Source organism: Semicossyphus pulcher, unplaced genomic scaffold (assembly GCF_022749685.1).
Source record: "Semicossyphus pulcher isolate SPU_LCO1_2020_fin unplaced genomic scaffold, fSemPul1.0.p SCAF_13, whole genome shotgun sequence".
NCBI classification, from domain to species: Eukaryota; Metazoa; Chordata; class Actinopteri; order Labriformes; family Labridae; genus Semicossyphus; species Semicossyphus pulcher.
Genome location: NW_027211637.1, coordinates 21,211,378 through 21,231,997, shown reverse-complemented (window position 1 = coordinate 21,231,997; position 20,620 = coordinate 21,211,378). Strand labels below are relative to the sequence as shown.

Genomic DNA, 20,620 nt, shown 5'->3' with positions numbered 1-20,620 from the left:
CAAGAACTTAAACATCAGCCGTGTTGCTCTGTTTTCTTTCTCTCTCTGTCTTTGCTGCTATCTCCTCACAGTTGCTTTTTATTATAACAGATGATCGAACTGCAGCGTGCACACGAAGGAATATAATTCTCCCTGCCAAATTTTACTTTCTTTTTATATAATATTTTGTACTAGTTGCACTGAATACGCTCTAACCTTTTATTTTATTTATAAGCATTTATAAGCAAATGCATTGTTTCTGTGTGTGACCGCTGATTATATCCTACAGCAACGGTGGAATTCCATACCTGTAATCTACGGATACCATGAGAATAAACTTGTTTTCCTGCTGGTGTTTACATTCGGTTTGAGTCTAACTTCCTTACTGGCTGCATTGTTTGTCCTCAAGTCCACTGAATGCATTATCCAACCATGTGAAAGTCCGAGGTGAAAACAGATAGTCGTAGCAGATGTTATGAGCCACACCAGAGCCGAGATGGAAATATTTGTCTTTGTTTAAAACGACATATAAACACTCAGAAGTTTGGGTTCAACAGGAAAACAATCAAACACACATCTCATGTGCGGGAGTCATGTGTGCTGAAGCTGCACATGGACACTTGATTTCCAACTCAACTTGTACAGTGGGGCTTTATATTTAGCAAGAATTACAGTAAGAGATTTTTTCCCCCCTAATCAAATCATCCTTTTTCAAGAGTCTGCAGCTCGTGATCTCCGATGTTGAGGAACAGCTATTTTCTGTTGCAAACCTAATTATAAAAAGGCAATTATTGTTCACTTTGTAACCCAGGAAAACATGATTTAGAGTTGAATTCTGTTTTGAGTACCAGACTTAAAAAAAGACTCTCAGAAGTACACATGCCTCTTCAGGTCAGACAGACTCTACCGTACAAAGACAGTTGTTTGTGCTTACTTAGCAGGCAGATGAGTCAAAGATAACGAAACAATAAAAGTACACATATTAATCAGGCGCTGTTGTCAGATCTTTTTGTCTAATTTTCTCTAAATTGTTCGGGGAAAGTCCTCACATGCTCAGGTATCTGATAGTCGGGTGACATGCTTCCTTGCTCTCACATCCATGAATTGTCTTGGATGGGACTTTATCTGTTGGCAGAAAGCAGTGAGGTGAAAGTGGATATCACTGAGCGGGAATTTAATCAGTACATTCAAACCTTTGCAAAAATGTCGTTCTCAGTATGCTAGGCAGTGAGTCAACAAAAAAACTCTGGCTGGAAACCAGGCCAAACAAACCGCTCAGACGCATTCCAAAAATAACAGATGTAGACGTTTAAAAATATGATCTATATTGTTCCTGGCAAATATTTGTTAAATAAACTGTACAACGATCTTTAAATGTATGCATTCACTCTTGAACTGTTGCCCATGATTGCTTAACAAGACCCGAATGTATGGGCTGCATATGTAGTTTTTAGTACGTATAATTGTACCCTATACTTATGAATAATATTTATAAAATGAATCATCCTTGAAAGCCAAGCAATATTACGAAAATCTTCAAATTATCGTCCTTAAATCCACTTTGAACTTTATTACAAACTTACAAACAAACAAATGAACGACAGGCTTTCTTTACTCTTATATAAGCCATAAGTATGTAAGACAGCAATAGTACAAATTACAATGAATGATTCATACATTTGTACACTGAGGGCTTATTTCGTTATTCACTTGCTTGCAAGTTGGATATGAAGATTAGTACCACTCTTATATTTGCACGTCCAATATACAGCTGGAGCTGGCAGACAGTGGGAGCATATTTTCCTAGGGATTTCTAACTTAAAAGGTCTTATTTTCCCAGCATAATGTCCTCTGAAAAATGCCAAATTAAGGAGTGTGTAATATATGTTTCCTTCGGTCAGTATGTTGAAATCAGCCACCCACAGCTTTGAGCCCGCTGATACCAGACTCCTTGAATCATACTCTCTCGACTGGGTAAGATTAATGCATAGGTTGAACACATTTTGCCATTCAAAGTGCATTTGAAACATCCATCTTTGTGCTTTTGCATTTAGAACAGTAAAGAATTCCCTTAGCAAAGAACACAGCTAAAAGCTAAAGAGACATCCAGAGAGCAGGTTAGCTAGCATGACTCTATTTGAAGCTAGCAAAATCTGCCTACTAAACACTTCTGAAACTCATTAGTGTCCATGTTTTACCTCATTTAAAACAAAATAAAGTGTAAAAACGACATGTTTTATGGGTATTTTTTTAATGCAGAATTTAGTTATCTACTAGCACACAGCCTGGCTAGCTGCTTCTTTAGGCTATGCTACATCAAGCTAGCAGACTCGTTGATCTAGCTTTATCTCTGATGGTCAGTTAAAAATAATAAAAGTGGTATCAATCTTGTCATCTAACTCTTAGCAATGAAGTGGATAAGCATTCCCCCCCAAAAAATTCAAACTATTTAAAGTATTTAAAGGAAGTGGAAGAGGAACAGAGGGTTAGCATTACTACACATTAGAACTGTGTTACAGTGCTAATTTGAGAACTCATTTGAACTTTGGGAGTCTTTACTCACAGAGAACAGTCAGGGCAAAGTGTGATTCAAAAACTCCAGAGATTTGAGCTGTCTGCTACTTTTGGAGAAAGGCCTGGTTTTCAGTCGGGCAAATCTATGTTCCCATGCTCCTATGCTTTCTAGCTCAACATCCTCTTACACCATAAGGAGACATTTAATACCAATGCTTTACACTTGGTCAAATGCTAAATGTGTGTTGGGTCAATATGTTGAAATTGCTTGCCTACTGATTGCCTACTGATGTTGAAACCTACATCCTTACATGTGTGGACAAGACAGCTTTCTTTGTTTTAAACATTTGTAACTCCACAATGAATTAACATATTTGTAACACTCAAATTGCAATAAATCCATCTCCCTTCGTTCTTTGGCAATCTCAACTCAAATGTAGCTCTTGCAATCATAGTAAACATAGCACACTGGGAACATAGCAATGACCCCTAATTATAATGCTAAACCAACCCGCCAGTTCCCCCAGTAACCCCTGTAGACATCACGTGCGATGGAACAAACAACATAGTTGGAAACACATCAAAACAAAACTAGTAACGGCAGAATTACTAAAATTGTTGATGTGAAACAGATGGATTTGAACTTTTAGCTGCTCTATTCCCATGGCTGAATTTAAATATGATCACACGTTTCACTCCACAGGAAGCATTTTTCTGGCCTAGTGTCGTACTATATTTTTCTTTCTACGACTGAATTCAATAAAAAGACACAAAACCAACAATGTATTTCCCGAATTCGATGAAATAACCACAACTGACAATGTGTTTATTTCTCAAAACTTCTGGCCATCAAAGTTTTCTGCTGCACTAAACCTCGAGTGCAAGTGTTCCGACTGATCACAGAAGATTAATATGAACAAAGAACCCACATGGCGGCGTATTTAACAGCTTCTTTTGTTGGTCTGAAGCAGACGTTCACAGATATGGAAACAGTGACGGTAGTGATTGTTTTTAGTTACGTCTGCTCTCACTGTTCCTCCTCTACTACTCTGCTAATCCGGAACAGAGCAGCCGTATTTGTCAACAGAGCTGTCAATCATCCTTTTTACAGCATCAGATAACTAATTAAAATAAACTTGTCAGAAAAATTAACACTTGGATGTAAATCAGCATGATGATAACTAAGTATAATGACAGAAACCATTTTTGAGAAACATTTATTTGGCGTGTATTTTTATTTTATAGTTTTGACTCATGTCCCATCTGTTAACATGGAGGAGGCGGGCTTTATGACCTATACTGCAGTCAGTCAGCAGGGGGCGCTCAAAATGTTTTGGCTTCACTTTTACAGAGCTGTCATGTCATATATCTTTTTATACCATCTATGGTATAAAACCTCCAGTGCTAAACTTTGTCCCCCCCTTCTGGCAACAAGAACAGTTACACAAAGTTAAATTGCGTCGATGCATGTGTTCTTAAACTTCTCTCAGCCTAACCCCAGGAGCAAAAGCTAGTGGTTAGCCTTGTTAGTCCCTGCCTTTGATCCCTGTTTTTTTTGGACAGCAATCGTTCCTGTTAAAGTTTATATGTGAAGTTTCAGACACTTCTCTTGGAAACCTCTGAATTGTTTCCCACAGAGGCTACGCTATGCTTATTATTAGTTCCTGTAGCCTACTTCAGTGTTATGGTTACTCTGGCAAACCAACCACTGCCAGTTAATGAAAAACACATCACTACCATTGCGCCAGTGTGGTGATATTTCAAAAGACAAAAATGTACTGCCTAACATAAAGAGATTTAACAAGCGCTAATAGCCTTAATCAGCATTTTGTTAACCTCTTGGCAATGGTTTGAATTAGTGATGAGCGAGTCATGAATCAATTGTTTGAAAAAAACTACTCTTTTTACTGACTCGGGAGTCATGAGTCCTTATCTCCACTGACTTGTTCACTGGCTCACCTCTCCTACCTGCTACTAGCCACTGCAAGCTGCCAATTTGAGGCAAGACCACCGTATTGCCACTTTGGGGCTGGTTTCAACTCAGCACTCGCTCCCCCACAGTCGCAACCAGAGCTCGCTCTCTGCCTGGAGCTGAAGGTTTGACTTGAGTTGCACGAATCATTAACTGAATCACTCACTCACTACCTGCTCTCCCAACATGCCACAGAGTTGTTGTTTTTTTTTTTACCTCAGACTTGATTTGAGTTGTTTAATGTTTCAGTGTGTTCTGGTGGAGTGGGTGGAACCCTCTGGTCGAGCGGTTGTGACTTGCGAGTCAGGGACTCACTGGATAATTTGATACTCCGCTGTCAACTCAAGTTGGCAGCTCTGAAGCTGAGTGCTTCAAGCCACCGGGAACAGCGCCAAGCTTTAGACAATATAAGGTAGCGGTTACATTACAAACTTTTACCGCACACAATCATGGGAAAACGAGCGTCAAAAAACCCTGTGAAATGACTCGCTTTACTATGAGAAATTGACCAGGTCCAAAAACAATCAGAAACTCTAGAAGAGCTGCACGATTGAATTTAACCTCCATTAATGTAAACAGCGTGCTAAACCTGAAGTTAGGTAACCCAGGAAGGCGACAAAAGTCTCTAGTGCGCTCTATGGGCACTTGGGGCGGTGAGGGATTCAAGGTCTGGGTAACTGACTCAAGTGACTCAAAAACCCGACTCTCTTTTGTGAGTGACTCATACAAACTGGAGTAAGTAAAAAGAGTCGACCCCCTCATCTCTACACAAAGCTTTCAATTGGAAACAGGATGTCATGGTAATAGTGTGGTTAATTGATGAGTTTGGGGCAGTCACGGTGGTATGTCTCCAAGGTTTGGTAGCACAGACAACACTTGGTCTGATTTCATGGAACTTTTTAACAAGAATAAAATGATATAATATCACCAGACATTAGAATAAAGAAATAAATCAGTCAAACCATTCATTACACTTAATACGTGGCATCTACAGTGATGCTTTGTCTGGAATATTGAGCATCATTTAGTGGCTTATGTTGCTGTACAGAGATTACTGAGTTACATTATGGCTCCTCCATAGATGTAGTACTGTTACACTATGTTTTAACATGAAAATCGATCGTGTAAAACTGTTGAACAGATCTTTAGCAAAAGTACAAAACACAGTCTCTGTAACTGTCAGTGCATTCATAAGGCATAAATCTATTATTTCAATTAATAATATTATTTGTCTTGTAGGATTGAAATAGTATTTATTGTCGTGGTTGATGTGAACTTATTTTGTCTACTTCGTTTCCTGTTATCTGCATGATGCATCACTTTCAATTTGTTGATCAGATGTTTTGCATGTAAAAAGTTGGTTTGCAAAGTAACTGCAGCTGTCGGATAGATGCAGTGCAGTCAATGTTACACAAAAAGAAGCACAAATTGGGAACACACAAGCAAAACACAATTACCCCAAACTAATTACAGTACTGGAATCAATGTAAATAGTTGCATCCCACCGCTGACGAACAATAAAAACAGAACCTTTCACAGTACGGCCGCAATAAATGGCTGTGATACACGAGTTTACGATGGTAGGTGCAGGAATGTGTTCATAACGCAAAGTGTGAGAATCACTTCCTGTGTTAATAGATCCCAGGCCAAATGTGTTTTTGTCCTCTGTTGGAGTCCGTTGATTTGTTATGAGAAGAATTCCCCATCAAAAGTCGCCCATAAAAGAGTTTATGCCTCTCTCCTCAGGGTTAGCTCGGGTCGTACAAATAGTAGCAGGCGACACACCCACCGTCCCAAAAAACAACAATTTTCTTTTGGTGCAACGTGACGATACAAAAAAAGTTCAGGATTCCTCGAGCAGCATGAAACATCTGCTTTGTTGGACAACCTCTGGGGACCCCTGCAGTGATGTGCAGATCTTCTCTCTGAGCGATGACTGCATCCTATTTTTCCTTCCCAGTGGGTCCACTTGATCACAGCACTTATTCTCCTGAGCAAAACACGGGTGAATTGCCCCTGATCAAATCTTGTTATTCTGAGAGTTCATGTGTGGAGCAGCGTTTTAATGCAAGCTGTTTTCCAGACATATAGAGTTCCAAGAACAAGAACAGATGTTATCGGAACCAACCTCAAGCTTTTTTGTGTGTGCATGTGTAAAATAATTCCCAAAGTGGACTCTTTTTCCCCACATGCATTAGAAAGAAAACAAAAATCAAGTCAGTCTACTACTTAAAAACTATCTGTCATAAGACATCTGCAGCGACAGAGGACCGAACTTGTCATAGAGAAGAGAGGTGGGAGGTCTTTAAAAAGGGCTGTCTGTCAGCTGAAACAGTTAGTCTGCTTTTGAACTCACTCTGTGCAGAAGGAGCACGTCAGGCAATGCATTGAGGAACAGCGCCACATGACGAAGTGGCATATTTACTCAGCGGCAAATTCCTTTCTTGTGGAGTGGAACTGAATATATGAACAGGATCTCTTTGCTTCAATGTATGTGACAGAGGAGTCTGGTGTTTTCCATTGTCAAACACGTACCAGATGACCATCCTTGTGTCAACCCTGACTCAGAGCAAAGCTAAGGTAGGTGACAACTCTTCTACAACCGCTGCGGGTAAAAACTGCACCATAAATACCCTCCGCGGTGCGATGCAGGAACAGAGCGGCGCATGCTTCTGTTAGTCTGCGTGCGAAGTTATTTTGCTTGATTGTAGAGTTTGTTGACCTACATACAGATACAGACAGCATGGAGAAAACAATCATGTGACAGGTGACATTTGCATCATGTGCTCTTGCATTTGCCACATACCAGCCACATTAATAGTTTCATTAGATCACAATAATTTCATCATCAATCAGTCTAGTGGGTTCCCAATAGCAGCGTCTATCATGAGAGTGCTCTCTCACACGAGGCATCTTGTTTTACTTTGAGGTTCACTCTTTTCATCCTGCGTCTCTTTCGACTTTCATCAGATCATTACTTTTTATTCGCTTTAATACTCAAACCGCGATGTCACAAGATTTGTTCCTTTCCTTCGGGCCCCTGCAATACATTTGCATGCACATTTTGTTCAGCTCAGATTCATGGTGAATCACGAGATTTGATCTTTCAGGAAACTGCGAGAACATTTTGATACTTAAAGAGTTAAACTTTACAGCTATTCGTAATATGAAGACCAGGCAACAAATAATGAAAGGAATACTTGCTGTCTTTTGTGGGTTTCAAAGAATTGTCTTTTGTGTCTTAATATAACTCAGAAGTCAACTAGGCAACAGATAAATCATGTTTTATTGTTTCAGTACAGGCTTTCTCTGGCATCTGCCTTGACTGTTACAAAAGCAAAGGGGTCAAGTGAGTCAAAGGGGATGATTATGAAGGAAAATCTTCAAGGGTAGACGTTTTGCCCGCAGTGTGAAAAACATATGCTTGTCTCTGGCTTTTAATCCTCAGTAGAAGTCCATCTGGAGCCCATTTTACTGGTACTGTTGCCAAAAGGTGCTCGGTAGCAGACATCACCCGAGCCAGTGAATGATGCTCTCCACAAAGCCCCGCTTTTATGGTAGAGGGCACTATTTGACCAGAACTGGAACTAATCAAACACCAGCCTAGGTTTCTCTGAGGTCAAGCACAGTTAAACACCGGCTACTGGAAGTGTCGCAGCATTAGCCTGAATCTTGGGTCGAGCCGCAGAGCCGCAGTAAATAAAACATGTGTAGGGCCGGAAAGAAGCTGTTGTTGTTGCTCTACCTGAGCAGCTTTTCTCGCACTTATTAGTAAACACTGTGAAGAACATTCTGGATGGAAAGGCGGGGATTGCTCTGATTAATACTGTAAAACTGCTGTTGGCGCAATAAAAAGGGAAATTTCATTAAAGTTTGCTTTGAACTTTGTTTTCCTTTTAAAATGATTTATAAGAGAAAAATAAGATGATCAGGTTTAGGAGGGAAGCTGAATAAAAGTGAGGCGGCTGTGTGGAGTGCATTTATATTGAACTATAAAGGTCTGGATGGCATACTAGCCGTAATGCTGCCATGGTTTTGTTTGATGGAGTTGCTGTTTAAATGTCCTGCTGAGTTAATGTCCATGCTGGTTGTGTCAGTTGCAGGTAAAGTGTCTGTGTGTGCTTATGTTCCTGAGCTTCCCTCTCACTATGACTGAGGTCCCTGGTCCATGCAGACACTCCATCACTAGGGAGCACCTGCTGACAGTCAGGCATCTGGTAGGTGTCCAAACATCATAAAAAACCAGGGCTGTTGGATTAGAAACGATGCGTCAATCACGCTAGATGTCCTGTTGTTGCCTCTGCAGATGGATAACCAGTTAAGAAGCGGGTGCTCCATCACCTACACATTCACAGAGCGGAGGAGTTTGGTAAGGTAACATTTGTTTTATGGGGCTGTTTCCTTCTGAAGCCTTTGATTTAGACTTTCCATCAACTGCATCACACGCTCAGGTTTATGACCTCGCACTCTCGTTTCCCGCAGAGTAAATGTTGCTTTGTTAAAGCCGCTTTACCTTGGATCCTGGAGCTGCTCACCACCCACTTCAAATATAGCCGAGGTTCAGTCAATGACGGCTACGTTCAGTCCCTGAGGGCGCTCATCCTCAACATCTACTCCCAGAAATGTGTCCCTCAGATTAACGAGGAGGTGGAGGTGAGTGTGGGATTCGGAGCAGTGATCCTGCAGTCTGTTTCCTCAGGACGGAGGGAGTTAAAAAAAAAGTCTATAATGTGAAACACAGAATAGAAAAATGTGATGAGAAGAACTGCCAAGAATTTGCAGATAAATCAGCAAAACATTTAAGATATGTTTCTTGGAATCTGCCACAGGATAAGCCAGAGAGTTTTGAGATGCTGTACAGAGGGCCTCCGTCCGAGGCGCTGCAGAGGGCCTCAGAGGTGCTGTCTGCTTACTGGGAGCTGGTGAAGACCAGCGACGCACCTGTAGATTGGAGGTGCCAGCACGAATACACAGAAAACTTTGACTCCACGACAGAGCTGTTTACAGAGTCAACCACAGAACATTTAACAGGTGGGAATTTCCATAATACGGAAAGTTCTCTGATGAATTTTACAGATGTGCCGCGCCGCTGAGATTACATAACACGTGTCGTTTTCTGCAGAAAGTTATGGTAGGAACTCAGAGAAGGCGGCGCACAGAAGACCAGACAGAGACCTGTACAAGCTTGGCTTCATCATCGCCTCCATCTGCGGAGGACTGCTGTTCATCCTCACTCTCTACTGTCTCATCACACAAAAGGTACCAGCGCTTCTCTTTTGTTAATTCTTAAATGACATGTGTCCTTATAAAGTCTAGCCATGCATTCCTCATCATATTGCAATAAAGTCGTCCTCGGCTGCTTGGCTGTGTTCTCTGGGGAACTCCCTCTCGCAGATGGACCAGCCCTCCATTGCTGGTAAATACTGAGCATAACAAAACAAGGTGGAGGCTGGTTTTGCAACAGCAAATGCACAAAAGTCTGTGTGAATTTATGCTCTTTCTTTTATTTCAGGCTAATTGGCGCCATTAGCTATGATTCTAGATTGTGTGTTTTATGACCCGAGTGTTGGTTTTCACCTGGCTGAGGCTCTCAATCCACTTTTTTCTTTCTTCCTTACGCCTTATTTATGGCCTTAATAGTTTGAGATTTACACATGAATACAGCGGCAACTTCAATGTTTGTTTGCCTCATTATAGACTTTAAACCGAGAAAGGATTTACTAAAGGTTTGAAAATGCAATTAAGTAAGAGCCTTGCAGCACCAGCTGCGGATCATTCCTGGTTAAAGATTGGTTTCCTAACAAGTGAAACTATGTTAACAGGCCTGCTAATAATGAAATCAGAACTTGGCATTGGTTTACATTATATAAGTCCCCATACAGACTTTGGGAAGCTAATCTAATTTTTGATCTATGGGATTTTATAAACCTATACCTAACTCTCACAGGCTATGGAGCTGTAAAGAAAATCTGGCAATGGTTTTGCTTCTTGTAATAGTCTAAAAGTTTGGGGTGATGATAGACAAAGCTGCTCCATGTTTGTGATTAGTGTTCTTTGTTAAGTTAAACAAGCTTCATTTTAGTTTGTATTTAGGGCCAGTTGTTTTTCTAGGGCACTGGGCGGCCACCGCAAAATACTCATTGTGGTGCCAATCAATTGCAGTAGTATTGCTAATTCCTTCCGTGCTACAATGTGTTTAGTTCTTTAAAACGTGTGCTGACTGATTTGGATCACAAGAGAAGCAGGGGATGGATTTAAGCTCGCTCACAACTTCAGAAGTAAAGGAGGTTTACGTCAATTTCAATCACACATTAGAGCGCCGCACAAGAGGCGAGTTAATGGTAAACAAATGGATCTATTACGAGCTGTTGCATAGGGGCGTTAGGCCTGCGGTTAGCATGGATTTTGTTAGTCAGAAGCTGTTTTTTTTCCAAGTTTCAGACTACAGAGTAATATAGAAACATAGCCACAACAGCCAGTAACACGCTGACAAATCACACCAAACTCTGCAGCTGGTAAATCAAGAGAGGAAAAGAGGGATCCGTCATTTGCTTCCTGGCATGAATTCATAAGTGTTGTTCACAGTGCAATCTGGTTGTATTTTTTCACTGTCAAATAACGAGACTAGACACGGGCTGCATGTTTGCAGCAGTTGCTAAAGACTTTTGACTGAACTAACTATAACAAATAAAATGACTACAAAGAAACAAGATTCGATATGCAGGATATATTATTGAAATGTGCGTCACTAAATGCGTACATTACTCTCGAACAAAACATATGCAAACAAAAGGAGGCGCTTCTCAAGTTGCTATTGGGACTGTACACAATGGCAACGCACGGAAAAGGAAGTCTTGGCCGATATTGTCCTATATTGCTAACCACTGGTTACACTAGAAGCCCCAAAAAGCTGTGTGTCACTCCAAGAAGCTATATTATCGCTAGACGTAGCCAATGGGTTCTAAGATTGAATATGGTAGAGCAGATTTATCCAACATAAGCATGGAAACAGCACAGCACAATTCAAGCTAGCTAGCTAGCAGCCTGGTAGCTGTAACGTTAGCCCACATTTCATGACAGGTGTAGCTTATTTTCAGGTCACTTACGTATAAATGCAGCTTGTTCAGGCAGTCCTCTTCATTATCCTCAGTGTGTGGCATGTCTCCACCACGTTAGCATCTGTATTTCTGGAATTAGCGGTCTTGTTTCCTTTAGTAACTCCTTTACTGGAAACTGTCAAGTGTCATGAATGTTTATTTCCCACACATTCGGACTTGCAACAATACATACCAACCAATTAACAACATGCAGCAAAGGTTAACAGTCATCGTCACTCACAAATCCATGTCTCCACATGTGAATGTAATAGTCTTCATTCCTTAAGTATTTTCATCATAAAATTACTGTGGGGAACAGATCTTAAGATTGTCCAGGTGGGGCTTAAGACCCTGCTTGACCCCACTACTGCTGCCTCTGGGTGCATGTTGGCAGAGAGTGCACAAAATGATGTTACTTTAAGTGCATCATTCTCCATCTGTGGAATGCTTCTCTCACTGTAGCCATTGGCAATGCTTTTATTCTGTAGCTTTTGCCTATATCACTTTATTTCCTGTCTCGCCTGCTTTTCGCTTCAGCATTTGAGTAAATGTTTCCCTGCCAACTGCCCCCCTTTAAGGCCGAAGCACTAAACCCTTTCTGACTTTAATTAACATCATCTGTGTTCTCAGTGAGCATGTGTGGCTACAGGAGGAATGAAAGGGCTCAAAATGCTGTGTTAGGAAGCGAACAACATGAAAAGTTGTTTGGCTTGAGGCAATGCATTTCTTTGACTCACTGTGCGTACCCTGCAGAATCAGTTTGTTTGCATCAGAGGCTGTATTTACCATTAACAATAAAGAACAGATTAGCGTACATAATTAATTACACGGTGCATAAAGAAATATTTAAAAGCTGGTCTATTTTTTATAGCTAAACGAGCTGCGTAATTACAGTCCGCAGATGGTCCGTTTCATCTTCCTGTCCAACAAAGCTGTGGCTACGATGGGTTTAGTGTGATGTGCAAAGACATATGGTCAAACATACGTTCTGCTTTGATGTAATGTATATGTTGCTACATAGAGCCCTGTGAGAGTTCAAAGCTATAACTTAGCCTTAAACTGTGAGCTGTCGCTTACACATGCAAGCTCAGTCCACCTGTACGTATTTTGGGCGAAACGGCGGTATTTTTCTCGTAACTTCACTGGAGCCGAGCTATTAACTGCACGAAGGTTCAAACATACGGCTCCTTTTAGCGCCAGACAGACGGCCTCTTTCAAAAGAGCTGGAATTCCCATCACCGCTGCAGCGTTTTTCCCTGCAGAGGTTAATTTTGGCCGGGATCCTCTCCTAACTGACCTGTGACCCGTCACGGTCGCCTCCTGCTAGTTGAGAACAAGGGGCTAGCTTTGCTTTGTCTACAGCGGGAAACCCCAAGTAATATAAACATCACATTGCTAAGGACTCTCCCAAAGAGCAGATTTGCATTCGAAGAACTCCTCTGCGGTAGAGTTTGAAAAGAGGCTTTGTAAAGTTTGTTAGGGAGAGTTTGAGCGTGGAATCTCCGTTACAGTGGATTGCAGTATTGGCAGGTCTGCTCTGTCAACTGTTATGTTAATACTTAAATACAATTATCACCTACAACCCTGCCAACTGCCTTCCTTATGCTCTGTGATCACACAGGAAGTCTAGTTTAGTGTGCGCATATGATTTAGTTTCCGCAAATGAGGTGTGTGTGATACTTTGGAAACCACCGTGTATTTTCTCATGTGGCTTGTTGCTTTTATTTCATCGAGTGTTTTCTTTCTAAAACAGAAAACTCACATCCTTCACAGATCGTACAGAAACTCAAGGTAAGAACTAACAGACTTCTACAATTTTAAACAATCAGTCTCCCCTTTATTGATCTAATGAAAACCTTTTATCATCTGGATAGAAGCAGAGACCTCCAGGACATAGAGATGGAGCCATAGTAATGTGAGTATCCTTCTCTCCTACATAAAAGTGTTACAGACGGTTAAACAGCTGGATCTGGAATCTATTAAACAAACACCTGTGTCTGCCTTAATGTAAAATACGACTGCAGAGCACATACATCTTATGTGCTATTTTCTCTTCGCAGGCCGTAAAGAGCGCATCGCTGCAGCAGCAGACGGAGCACATGTGAAGCTGTACATTTTACCCATCATCAACAGGTTTCCATATCAGTACCGTGTGTGTAACGTATCATGCTCACCTATTTAATCAGAAGCTTGGCTTTGACTGAGAGCGGAGATGGACCTTATTTTGACAACCATGCTATGTATATAATGTTTATGCGTTATCTACTGCAGATATCTTTTCAAGTCCACTAAAAAGTTTTATTTTTACACTAGTTATATATGTTGGATAATGTGTCTCCATTTGCTACCACTTAACCAAATGTTCATAATGATGTTTGCAAAAGTTATTTATTAGTTTGACGTTATTCAATCACTGTACTGATAATAAAAGCTACATTATTACGAATCCTAATCACAATGCTGTCCAGCTACCAGTGCATTCACATACAAATACATGAAGCCACATCTAAAGAGCAGGTAATGGCCTCATTACAGGATTTTTTAACACTTCATGAGTTGGAAACTCTTCTGTCTTTGCCAAAACAGTGTTTCCCACTGCTTTGGAAAGCTGTTCACTTCCCGCCATAATCACTTGCAATGCTGATCAATATACCCTCTTCAGGCTGCCTGCTTTAAGAAGTTATGACCAATGTTTTTGTATCCAGTTTTATTGCAAAACAGTATGAATAGTTCACCAGGTACCCTGGAGTGTATTATGTTATTGGTCACACATGCTGAGATGCTGTTTTTGGCTGAGGGAGAGAATAATACGGTTAAATTCACAGCAGCCGCTGTTGCTGCTACACCACACGTCTTCACTGCGCAGGGTGTGACAGGATCTGATCAGATAAGATAGCTGTTAATGTCCCGAAGAAGATTTGTCTTGGACACATCCACACAAAATCACATAGTGGGAAGAGCTGGGTGGTTCTGGAAAATCAGATAATACGCTGAGAGAAGGGTGGCTGCGGGGTTGTCAAGACTTTCACCCATGTTTACTCTGTGATGGTCCAGCCTTTTGTTTTAAAATTATAAATTGCATAATGTCTGAGGTTGAGAACAATTCCCCCTCACTTATTGTTGCGAGGACCGCATCAGTCAGTCCTGTCAAAAGATTCCCACATGATCATGTGCATATGTCCTGGCCGCTGTTGTGTTTTTGAAGAATCTGTGTAGGAAGCAGCGGAGCGAAGAAGGAAAAACACAGCCCTACCTCAAAGCCTCTGCAGAGCCATGTGCGGAACTGCAATTTACAATCAATAACAACCTTCATTTCACAGGCTACTGCTTATCAGTGAGTAAACCACTGTGGCGTTGGCAGCAATCCATTCTTCATCCCAAAACATCCCTCAATTACTACTCAAGGAAAGTATTCCTGTAATTCAATTGTGTGCCTTTCTGCAGAGGATTAAAGGCAGCTGTGGAAGATGAAAAGGCAAGTTGTCTTCAACAATAAATATGTGGGAACTGCCTGAGACCAGTAAGAACTGACGAGAGAGATGCCGCCCTTTTTTCGCCCCGCTCTGCTTCTTTTACTTCCAGATGAGAGGAAACAGAACTTGTTATCGTTGCAATAAACATATTCAGCCAAAATTCAAGTGGACAAATGAGTTTGAATAATATTGTCTATGTAATTTAGAGCTTTCTGGCTGAGTGGATACAAAATGATTTTTGTCAATTCTAACGTGGAAAGTCCTGACATTAGCTTACTGATGCCATCTGTCTGTCAAAAACATTTGTCCGTAATATGCAGTTACAATACACACAGGGTCAAAAATAACAAGCCAAATAAAGTAAGTACATAATCAAAAATAATAAGAAAATAAGGTAAAAGATATTCGATACAGTCATAAAACTAATACTTGGTTATCTTTGGATTATTCAGAGGCTCGTACGAGGAAGAATACAAGTTCTTTATCTGATATAGCCACAAACATAAATCTTCTGCACGTAACACAATTGAACAGTAAATCTGAATTGAATATACGTGACTGATAACATGTTTAAGTGAGACTCGCTGCTGCTGTTTTATCACCTTGTGCCACACGGTGGAGGCAAAGATCCAAACTGAGTCTCACACAAATGATTAGCAGTTTTATAAAGGTTATATTATGGCAGACATGATACACACACACACACACGCACATGCACATAACTTGTTGTCATCAGCAACAGTGTGTTTATACTTTGAGGATTATTTTTGCCAGAATACTGGAGCTGATAATCTAATTAGTGGGTTGAAGGGCAGCCAGTCATGTGGCCTCTCCACATCGCTGTCTGTGATCTATACGCCATCTGGTTACGTGATTATACAACTGTGGTATTTCCCGTTGATTGACACTGGAACTGTTTAATCATTTGGAGTATTACGAATGGCTCTCACAGGAGCTTAAAAACACATCATCCTGAAAAAATGAAGTGATAGAGAAGACTTTTAAGCAATTTAGGTTGAACCTAGTGACGGATGAAAAGCGGTCCGGTTGTTACAGATGGAGCCGAAGCACTATGGATCATTTGAGACGCATCACACATGAGAGAGAGCAAGCGCTACACATCAATGAAAGATACACGCCGTAAACAGTAGGCGGCTTCGGCAGGAATGTCTTTGGCACTGATCTCGTTGGCATCCAGACGCAGCATTCTCAGCTTGGAGAAGGTTTTCATGTCGATGGTGCTGCAGAAACTGGTCAGCGAGAACACTGAAAGACAACAGGAGGAGGAGAATGTGAAGGGAGGTCAGTGTTGCTGTACAATCCTCCTGGGACATTAAGTAAGGCTGGAGTCTGTGCTTTTATTTCTACATTACAGCTACCCTAGTCACACAGCGGTAATATAACTGTTAAAGTGTTCTCCCTGTGTTTGATTAATGTCCTTGTTTGACAGCCTAAATTTTTTTTATTGGGCTTTTTATTGATCCTGTAAAGTTTGTATTACATTTGTATGAGCTTCCATATTCAGAGGAGTTCATGGAAAACCCCCTTCAAAGACTAATGCCCACTGTCATCGCCGTCATCTAGTGGTGACAGTTTACTTTGCCTGATGTTAAGTCGCTGCCCCAACAGTGATGCGCAGGGTTACATCACAGCTGGGGCGTGGACCAATAGAGCAACGTATCAAACGTTAAGAAACGGAAAAGAAAGGAAAAGCTTGGAGTTTCAGGAAACTGACCGAACAATTATTTTAAGCAGCTGGAGGTTGTTTGTCTTCCAAAGGCAGTTAAAAGATTGAAGCTAGAAACAATATGAGGGAACTGAAGCTGCAGGGTCCATGTACAAGTAAAACAAATCTACATTTTTAATAACCATAAATCAACTTAAACTGTGTTTAAAATAAATCGCTAAAACTAGTTGAGATTATTTTTGATAGTTTAAACTTCTAAGTGATGTAGTATACCTTTACCATTATATTTACAATGGGACATTTTCAGGATCAACGCTTCAAGTGCTAAAACATGTTGAGTAACAGAGAAGTGTCCATACCTTTGATCTTATTGGCATGTAAATAAAGGTTCTCCAGGTCCCTACTCACAACAGGGATTTTCTCCAGTTTATTGAAAGAGAGGTCGAGCTCAACCAGCGTGCTGATGTTAAAGACATTGGAGGGGAGTCCTTTATCTGTCAGCTTGTTATGAGCCAAGCGGACAAAGTGCAGTTTGGGATACAAGCTGAAGAACCCCGCTGGCACGCTCTCTATGTTGTTGAACTCCAGGTAGAGCTGCTGCAGCCTCACGGGGAGGTTGTCAGGGATTTTGCTCAGCTTGTTATTCCTCATATCCAGCTTGATCAGAGACTTCAGTCCCTTAAACACACCTCCAACGTCCTCTATGGCGTTCACTTGGAGATGAAGGGTGGTGAGGTCGGCCATCCCCTCGAATGAGTTGGCGTTGATTTTTGAGATCTTGTTGTGGCCGAGTCGCAGGTTGGTGATAGACTTGGGCAGGTTGGGAGGCACGCGCGTGAGCTCATTGTGGTCCAAGTAGAGCTGGTCCAGGTTCTTGAGCTTGCTGAATAAGTTCTTGCCGATCTTGTCTGAGTTGAGCTTGTTGTCAAACAGTATGATCCAGACCAGGTTAGTAGCGTTGTCAAACACCCCATCCTGGATGCTTGTGATCTGGTTATGCTGCAGGTAGGCGTACTTAATATGTGACGGGACGTAGGGAACGTGCTGAAGGTTGCGGCCGTGACAGTACATAGCTGTGGGGTAGGCAGATGGGCAGTCGCACTCCAGGGGGCAATCCACAGCCTCGGCCTGCCAGCCGGCATGCCGACGCCGCCCTCTCAGTTGGGACAGCCACCTGAACTGGCTGTAATGCTGGCTCATAGCCAACTCCACTAATCCCATTAAAAGGAGGAGTATCACTGTCCGCATGATCACTGATGGAAACCGGAAAGAAAAAGATGTCAAAGTTGAGGTCACATTTAGGATATGACCTCAGAAAGAACACTCACACTTAATTGGTTCAGCATTTAAAGATGGAGCTCTCTGCTCCACCTTTGAATGTACAGTGGGTACAGGATACCTACCTGCTTGTTGATCAGAGATGACGCCTCCTTCCTTGCTCACCTCTTCTGTGTCTCTCTCAGACTGCAGGGATATTTTGTTGGTATAGAGTAAGTACCCCACTCCCTTTCTCAGCTGCAGCCCCCGCCACCCAGTCTCATTAGAGCACATACATCTTTCCACTTGCTTGTAGAACCTACAATATAGCACATAACCTGCAGCCACGTCAATATCAATCCCATCTGTGAACCAGTGCGGCCATCTGCTTTTTAACAACCTTGTTTTCCCTTACTGTGTCCTGCCTTATCATTAGCACAGCCACTTGAAGTATTGCGTGCTGTTTATGATTGTGCTATGTGGGTTGTGAAGACGGTGGGGGGTCATGGTATAGAAAAGTTAACGCAGTACAGTAGACGCTGTAATTGGTGGTGTGTCTCTCAATAAAAAAATGCAGCTTCGTTAAAGTTAAAAACGTTACTCTGAAGTCGCAGCAGGCTTTTGTCCGTTATGCACTCAAAGTTTTAACGTGTACCAACAACCTATTATTTGTCCCCGACCATCCTCAAGCATTTTTTGCCTCTCTCTGTTCCTGCCTGCCTTCAGGTGCCTACGCTTCTTAATTACAGTTTTCAAACTGGGGAGAAAGTTAACATATGATTGTGCTGGCGCCTGCAGACAGAAGAGCACCATCATCATCGGCCCTTAAGAACCGGCCTCTGCGTTCACGTGGTCCTCGAGTCGGGAAAATTGCATGCAGATTTGAAGGATTATGCTTTAATTCCCAAATGTCCTTCCTAGGCTCCTTTGAGGAAGTGAAGGACAACGTGCTGCTTTGATAAAGGAAGTTGTTGAAAAGGTAATAGACCCTAATCACCAAACAATTACATCAAATCTGAGAGGAGAGGGAACCTGAGGATACACACATGGGATTTGTTTGCACAAAGGACCTGGCAGATTAACAATCACAACACAAGGTTCTTTAGTCAAAGACACTTCTGCTAAAAATTAGACCAAAAATGTGACTCTCCAAGTGAAGTTTCATTATTGCCTGTCTGATATGCCTATTATTCTGTTAAGATGAATTTCTAATGGGAAACCCCCAGCAATGCATCAAAAGTATAGCAGTCATTAGCTGGCCAGGGGCCCAAGGTTTCTAGGAAAACAACTTCCCTCTGATTGATGACCATTCAGTTATAGTAAAACCAGGTTCGGATCTCCCCCTTTGACAGACATTAATGTTCTGTCTGTGGCAACACAGCTTTGTTTTCTTTGTTCCCCTGGAAGCTTCGCATAAAGTCTGAATTAGAACAGGATGTAAAAGCTGAAAACATCCATCTTTTTTTTGTCACGTATGGATTCAACTAAACTACAAATGGGCCGGTTTGTAGCAAAAGCAACATATTAATTCAAAACATATTGTGTCGTATTTTCAGCTTGGGAATTATTGAAAACCGAGTGTTGAATTATCAAATCTGAAGAACTAAAGGTTGCATCATACATAATTAATCCCACTGTATAACAAAGGCTTTTTCTGCCATAGAACTATGGTTCTAGATGTTTCTAGAAACTATTGAATGGCTGGCCTTCAAATTTGTGAGACATTCATGGTCAAAATTTGTCACTTCAGTTCATGACAGGGTACCTCTACATAATTCTGTTAGTACCCCTCGATTTTAATAGTAGGATTATATCCTATAATGCTGACGTGAACATTTTTTAACTTCTAATAACTATCTATCGCTAAATGAGGTAACACAATGCTGATTGAGCCTATGGCCCACTGATGAAAAGCTTTGCATTTGCAGTATTACAGACTGGGTGTCTGGTTAGCTCAGGTTGGTTGCAGATTGCTTCTGCGATATCCCCATTACTTTAAAACAAGCTACCTGTCCCTCCACATATGATTGCAGTAGGGATCGACCGATTATCGGCGCCGATATTCGGCATTTTGACGCATATCGGCATCGGCCTTTTTAAAAAAAATTAAAAAAATGTTTTTATCCGACGGCCGATAAGAGTGCAGAGTGCTCACACACACGGCAGAGAGGAGAAAAAGTTCATTTCTTTGCAAATTTTATTTAACTTTGTTTTATTTACTTAATAAAACTTCAGGAAGTTATTTATTTAAATTTTCAGTAAACTTTATAAGAGATGCTGCTGACCCTGGGAACTCCCTGCGCTTTTTGTTTGCTTGTTTAATAAACATATGCTTAAAGGCATTTAAACAAAGTTAAGTGTTGGAGTTTGTATTATTCAAAATTTTGACACCAATATTTTCACTTTTACTGCAAATGAATATCGGCTCCAAATATCGGTTATCGGCCTTCTTGACTACTAATAATCGGTATCGGCCCTGAAAAAACCATATCGGTCTATCTCTAGATTGCAGTCATGTAATTGACCTTGAAAGGAACATTACATTATACTGAACAGAGGTTATGCACAGGTTATTTGTGTAGCTAAAACTATGATTACTTTAGCATGTTGACCCTTTTAATTTTTTCCTGCTCTCTCCTGA

General features: G+C 41.3%; 2 protein-coding genes across 3 annotated transcripts; one reads left to right on the top strand and one right to left on the bottom strand.

Annotated features, from left to right (window-relative positions):
• The first annotated feature begins 6,925 nt into the window (after positions 1–6,925).
• On the top strand, positions 6,926–13,912 carry csf1b (colony stimulating factor 1b (macrophage)). Of its 2 annotated transcripts, none has more exons than XM_069660818.1 (9): positions 6,926–7,045; positions 8,563–8,682; positions 8,772–8,834; positions 8,948–9,118; positions 9,295–9,496; positions 9,588–9,724; positions 13,316–13,353; positions 13,440–13,477; positions 13,623–13,912. In XM_069660818.1, the coding sequence occupies exons 1-8, from the start codon at positions 7,004–7,006 to the stop codon at positions 13,471–13,473; spliced, it is 807 nt and encodes a 268-aa protein (XP_069516919.1). In that variant the 5' UTR covers positions 6,926–7,003; the 3' UTR covers positions 13,474–13,477; positions 13,623–13,912. The 2 variants fall into 2 exon arrangements, with proteins under 2 accessions (XP_069516919.1, XP_069516917.1); XM_069660816.1 differs by having other exon boundaries at positions 13,437–13,477.
• A 1,685-nt stretch (positions 13,913–15,597) lies between these two features.
• On the bottom strand, positions 15,598–18,032 carry fmodb (fibromodulin b). The gene is made up of 2 exons (XM_069660780.1): positions 17,082–18,032; positions 15,598–16,301 (listed from the first exon to the last, which is right to left on the bottom strand). The coding sequence occupies exons 1-2, from the start codon at positions 17,968–17,970 to the stop codon at positions 16,150–16,152; spliced, it is 1,041 nt and encodes a 346-aa protein (XP_069516881.1). The 5' UTR covers positions 17,971–18,032; the 3' UTR covers positions 15,598–16,149.
• Positions 18,033–20,620: the final 2,588 nt, after the last annotated feature.

What these genes read in the sequence shown, in the direction of transcription:
- csf1b (XM_069660816.1), top strand. Translation starts at nt 7,004, where the DNA reads ATGACCATCCTTGTGTCAACCCTGACTCAGAGCAAAGCTAAG. An exon ending in TGCTGACAGTCAGGCATCTG is followed by an intron (nt 8,683 to 8,771) that starts GTAGGTGTCCAA and finishes TTGCCTCTGCAG; the next exon opens with ATGGATAACCAGTTAAGAAG. An exon ending in AGATTAACGAGGAGGTGGAG is followed by an intron (nt 9,119 to 9,294) that starts GTGAGTGTGGGA and finishes AATCTGCCACAG; the next exon opens with GATAAGCCAGAGAGTTTTGA.
- fmodb (XM_069660780.1), bottom strand. Translation starts at nt 17,970, where the DNA reads ATGCGGACAGTGATACTCCTCCTTTTAATGGGATTAGTGGAGTTGGCT. An exon ending in ACATGCCAATAAGATCAAAG is followed by an intron (nt 16,302 to 17,081) that starts GTATGGACACTT and finishes GTTGTCTTTCAG; the next exon opens with TGTTCTCGCTGACCAGTTTC.